The sequence below is a fragment of the Vigna radiata genome, unplaced genomic scaffold, assembly GCF_000741045.1.
Source record: "Vigna radiata var. radiata cultivar VC1973A unplaced genomic scaffold, Vradiata_ver6 scaffold_893, whole genome shotgun sequence".
NCBI lineage: Eukaryota > Viridiplantae > Streptophyta > Magnoliopsida > Fabales > Fabaceae > Vigna > Vigna radiata.
The window spans coordinates 1-5,306 of NW_014543784.1; the positions used below are offsets into that span (position 1 = coordinate 1).

Consider the following 5,306-nt stretch of genomic DNA (forward strand, 5'->3'; position numbering starts at 1 on the left):
TTTTAATTATCATCTTTCTAAAATTTCGATTCCTAATTATAATCCTTAATATTTATTTTAAGATAGATAAATTATTTTTATTTTATATATCTTAAAGAATTTTTTAAAAGTGACAAAAACTAACATATTGGTACACCTTTATTTCATTTATGGATATTTAACCTTTTCTTTAAACACATTATTATTTATGGTTATATAATTGAAGTCAATATTTATTTTAAAACCGGAGATGTCAAAAACATTCAACATAACTTCAACTTCACAAGAGGTAAATAAGTTTCCATTTAATTTTTTTACAATTTATATAACTTGATATTTTCAAATCATCAACTCTTAAAATTTCATTAAATATGAATGCTGAAAAACCTATTACAATGACTGTTATAAATAAAACGATACTTTTGGGAATAGATTCTCTCTAGTGACATTAAATATAAATAATTTTTATAATTTTATTGTAAATCATTTTTATTATTTTGTAGATAATTTTTTTAATAAAAATAGCTAAATTTAAAAATATAGTCAAATAAATAAAAAGTTTAAATTTAAGGTAATGGTCACTTAAACAGTAAAATTGGTAATATAATTATTTTAATTTAAAGAATAAAATTGAAAAATAAATATGAACACCAACAAGAAGAGTAAAAACAAATAAAAATTAAAAATAATATATTTGTAGGAAAAACTTTTAAAAAAGTTATTTAAAATTTTATAAAATAAATTTTAATTGATTTGAAAAAGCAACTAAATTAAAAAATCATGTGAGATTAAATAAATCTTATTTTGAAAATTCTTTTTTGGAATGTAGTCCACGTGTTATGAAAATTCAATTTCAGAAATTTTATTCTAAACATTCTCTTCCGGAAATTTCATTTTGAATTTTTTAAAATAGTTGTTTCGAAAGGTTTTATTTTAAAAATTTGAAGAGATGCAGGAAGTAAAGTCTGCAAGAACAATTTGTGAAGAATCTGAAGAGCAAAAAAATTTCTTCATTTGTTAAAATCCTAAAACTATCCTAACATCTATGTAGAAACCCAGGCTAGACAAGTGCAAATGGGTCAAATTACTTGGTCAACTTAATCTTAATATAATATTCTATATTAATTTACTCGCAACTTCTATTATTCATGTTTTATATACTTTATGTTACTTGACACATGAAAATATAAGTTGCAATATATTGAAGTAAAAAAAAATTTTAAAATTAGTAACTCCTCTGCATATAGTAGCACAGGCGAATAACTTTGTGGAACTTTTATATATATATATATAGAGAGAGATAGAGAGAGAGATAGATAGATAGATAGAGAGAGAGAGGGGATAGTAGAAGTAAGCGGTTTATTTAAGTTAACTTTGCACATTTAAAATTAGTAGAACATTAACCTGCTTGAGTTCAAGTGAAGAGAAACTAAAAAAATAAAATATGAGAAATGAAATTTATTGTGTCTTGTAAGGAAAGGCAATGGGCATTTCTTCTCACCTTACTTTTAAAACAAGTGAATTTTATAATAACAATTTTGTGTCTTCTGAAGGTATGGAGCTGCCAAATTTCAACCATGGATCATGTAGATCTTGCACACTTACCCACCGATACCCATATTTTTTCACTTTAAACTTAGGAAATTGCACGTCAAATATGCGTACTAAGTCACGTGTCAAACTCAAGTCACGTGTATTAAGTTTGTCCCGAAATATGCGTTGTTCATGGCAGAACTGTTGACGAGAGTAATAAAATAGGCACATATTACCTAACTTGTACTTTCCCAAATACCTAGTTTGACTAAGTATTGCACAGCACACAACACCAACCCAATTATTGTCATGCACAAAAGGAGAGGCATCTATGATTATTGAATCGTCCATGCTCACAAACTCATTGTTGAACCACTTTGGTATTTCATATCCATGGGTAGAACTTCCAAGACTTTTGAGGAATGGAAGGGATGTAAGACAGTCCGAGTTGTACCACGACTGAGTTATGTTATGCGTTAGTAGTTGTTTTTCAACATAAAAAGAGATTAAAAGAAGGAAAGTGTAAGGAAGAAACATACACACCTGAAGAATTTGTAGCATCCATGAAATAGCCATGCTAGTGCACCGATCCCAGTCAAGCATTTCTATTTCTGGGCCATCGACCATCTTTAATCCTGCCACATATATATTGTTCTTTCTTGAATAAACAAAGATGGCTTCCCTATATTGCTCCTCATGAGAGTAAACCTTTGGGGGCAAGTTGGTCTGTGAAGGGAGGTCGGGCAAGTATTTCAATAGCGTGCAATGCTGTAAGTTTAAATAATATAGTCTATAAAGGTCCTTGAGGTTAGGCAATGTAATAAAATTGTTTCCCTCCAAATTTAACTTTTCTAAGCAACATAACTTTCCAATGACATCAGGGATTTTAACTAAGTTACACCATCTTAGATCGAGTTCACGCAAACAAGGGAGAGTAGGAGAGGAGGGTAACAAACAACTAACTGACTCTCTTCGTGCTTCTTTTCTTAAAGGGAATGTTGAGTGGGACTGAATAGGACCTTTAAGTGAACAAAGATTCTTCAAATGCTCTGTGTTACTTGCTTCATCTAATAACACATTATTAAACAGTTTTGAACAACCATAGACACTCAGATATTCAAGAGAATTCAGGCCCAATATGCTATTGGGTAAGCCTACTAAGTTTTTACAGCCTTTCAAATTCAAAATAGTAAGCTTGCTCAGAAGACCAATTGATGGACTGAGTTTTCGGAGCTGTATGCAATCTTCAAGAAGTATCCCTTCAAGATTTGGGGCCTCTGCAACATCTGGCATCTCAACTAATTTGTTGGAGTAAGAGAGATCCAAATGCTTCAAATTAGGTAGCCCCTACAACGATTAGCAAATACAAGAGCCCAATTAATAATGACACTTGAGTTTTCTTTAATTTTATTTTAGAAATATAAATTTAATATACATCACCTTTGTGCCACTCCATAGTCTTTGAATACTGCTCTCTCTCAATTTTAACTTAACTAGTTTCTCTGGCTCAAAACTTTGAGGCAAACAATCAAAAGGATACTTGTTCCAAGTAAGATATCCAAGTTCATTGGAAAGATGACTGAGACTTCCTGAACACTTCACGTTCTCAAGTCTAAGAAATTTAAGTTTTTCAATTTTCGATAGACCATTTATCCTCACAGTTTCAGATTTCCAACCTGGAATCCAACCTCCTGAATTGACAGCTATGACTTCAAGAATTTCAGTTGTCTACACACAAAGAATAAAATGGTCATATTTTTCGAAAGATTTTCGTACTCTAAAAAAATGGCAACATAAAATTATAATTGAATCAATTAATTTTACCTGATTGTTCAACATAGCTTTGCAGAAATCTTTGTAATCCCACAACCTACTCCTCTTTAGGGGTTCCTTAGGTGATTCTTCTTTGACAATATACCTGCCCAAATCCTTTAACAAGCTGTGCATATAAATACACGTACCCATTTTTGATATTAGTGATTTCTCAAGCAGAACTTGTAGACTATAATCAGCATGAAATCCACGAAAGTTTAGAACTTCCTTGACATATTTCTCATCATAATCGCATAGGACACATGCAATATCCAAAAATATTTCTTTGTGATCTTCATCCAGCTGATCAAAACTTACACGAAAAACATCCATAATATCATTACTATTTTTTTCTTTTAGCCTGGCCAATGCACTTTCCCATTGAGACACATCTCGATTAAACAAAGATGACCCAATTACTTCAATTGCCAAGGGATGGCCATTTGCAAGAGATAGTATATCCCATGCCAACATTTCATAAGCACTCAAAATATGATTAACTTTGAAAGCATTTCTGCAAAACAGCTGCATAGCATTTTCGCGATTCAATGGCTGGACTTGATAAATGTAATCTACTCCATACCTCTTCAATATATGTTCATCCCTAGAAACTACGATGATGATGCTCCCTCCAGCTAAGCATTCACGCAACAAAGTGTTTCTGTTTCCTGTAAACATCTTTAGTTGTACAAATTCATCAACGTTGTCCAGAACAACAAGTGCCCTAACATTGTGCAGCCTAGACCACATCAAACATGTTCCCTCAATAGAATTTGAAATTGCTAGATTTTTCTCATTTAGAGACTGAGAAATTAATTGCTTTTGTAAACCTAATAAACTTGAATCTCGATATATTTTGCTTACATCATCAATAAAACAATGAAATTCATATTGATGATAGATTCTTTCGTATAAAGCTCGAGTAAGAATAGACTTTCCTATGCCAGGCATCCCACTGATTCCAACAACTCGAACATTATTAACGGATTCAAAACAAACAAGATTTGCTAATTTTTCAAGTCCACGCTCTATCCCAACTAGTTCATCCTTTGGAAGACTACAAATTTTGGGACCCAAAATATTTCTTACGTTTTGAACAATTTCTTCAATTTCTACATATTGTGGCCTGAAATTTTAAATGAAAAAAAAGAAAATCACCCAAAAGAACAAAAAGAATACATGCATTTATAGGACAAAATAATATTTAACGTAAAAGACTTTAACTTTCAAACTATCATTTTCGTCATTTGGAGTCAGTTTGCATGTTTACTCTTAAACCTTTGTTTTTTCATAATGACTCAAGATAAATCGTGACTACGATGGAGAAACTCTTAGAACCCATGAAAATGTATTATAATTAGTCTACTAGATAAACAACTTTAAAGATGCAGAATGTGTTAGATAAACTAAATCAGTAGGGAGGTTTTTATAATTTAGGGTGAGTCTGTAGTATTGTCAGGTTAACTCATTCAGCAAACATATCAATAAAGCTAGATTTGTCATCAAACCAATTGATACCTTCTATCATTCAAAACTTCTCAAGAACTAATACATTACCTTTTACAAGCTATCCCTCCCAAACTCATACCACTAACACACAACAACCACTGTTTTCAACTTTTCCTAAATTCCTAACATCGCTAAACTCTAGTCTAGAAAGGGATAATGAATATTTAAGAAAACAACAGGACATAGAAAGGTTATATAACTCACTGCATAATAAATATATAATTGTGATCAATCTTGAAACGGGAGAGGATTACTCACTTATTTCGAATATCCCAGCCAGAGATATCGGCTACTTCTTTGAGGGCTTCTCTCCATCTCTCAGCTTCCTTCATCTTCGCTTTGTCTTCTCTGAATCTCTTTTCGTGTTCTGCAAATGCATTCTCATAACATTCACTTTGTTTGCGCACCACCGAAGGATCAACGTCATAAAAGACAGGTATAATAGGTCTTGGGGAAGTTTGAACGCAGTTACG

At 31.7% G+C, this 5,306-nt stretch overlaps 1 protein-coding gene across 1 annotated transcript; it reads right to left on the reverse strand.

Annotated features, from left to right (window-relative positions):
• Positions 1 to 1,323: 1,323 nt before the first annotated feature.
• LOC106754759 (disease resistance protein TAO1-like) lies at positions 1,324 to 5,263 on the reverse strand. The gene is made up of 5 exons (XM_022778050.1): positions 5,092 to 5,263; positions 3,337 to 4,450; positions 2,953 to 3,240; positions 2,056 to 2,859; positions 1,324 to 1,971 (listed from the first exon to the last, which is right to left on the reverse strand). Exons 1-5 carry the CDS (start codon positions 5,163 to 5,165, stop codon positions 1,504 to 1,506), a joined length of 2,748 nt encoding a protein of 915 aa, XP_022633771.1. The 5' UTR covers positions 5,166 to 5,263; the 3' UTR covers positions 1,324 to 1,503.
• Positions 5,264 to 5,306: the final 43 nt, after the last annotated feature.

Excerpts from the sequence above, each read along its gene's own strand:
- LOC106754759 (XM_022778050.1), bottom strand. The coding sequence starts at position 5,165 with ATGAAGGAAGCTGAGAGATGGAGAGAAGCCCTCAAAGAAGTAGCCGAT. Across the intron at positions 4,451-5,091 it reads GGCTGGGATATTCGAAATAA|GCCACAATATGTAGAAATTG; the intron begins GTGAGTAATCCT and ends TTAAAATTTCAG. Across the intron at positions 1,972-2,055 it reads GGATGCTACAAATTCTTCAG|TCGTGGTACAACTCGGACTG; the intron begins GTGTGTATGTTT and ends AACATAACTCAG.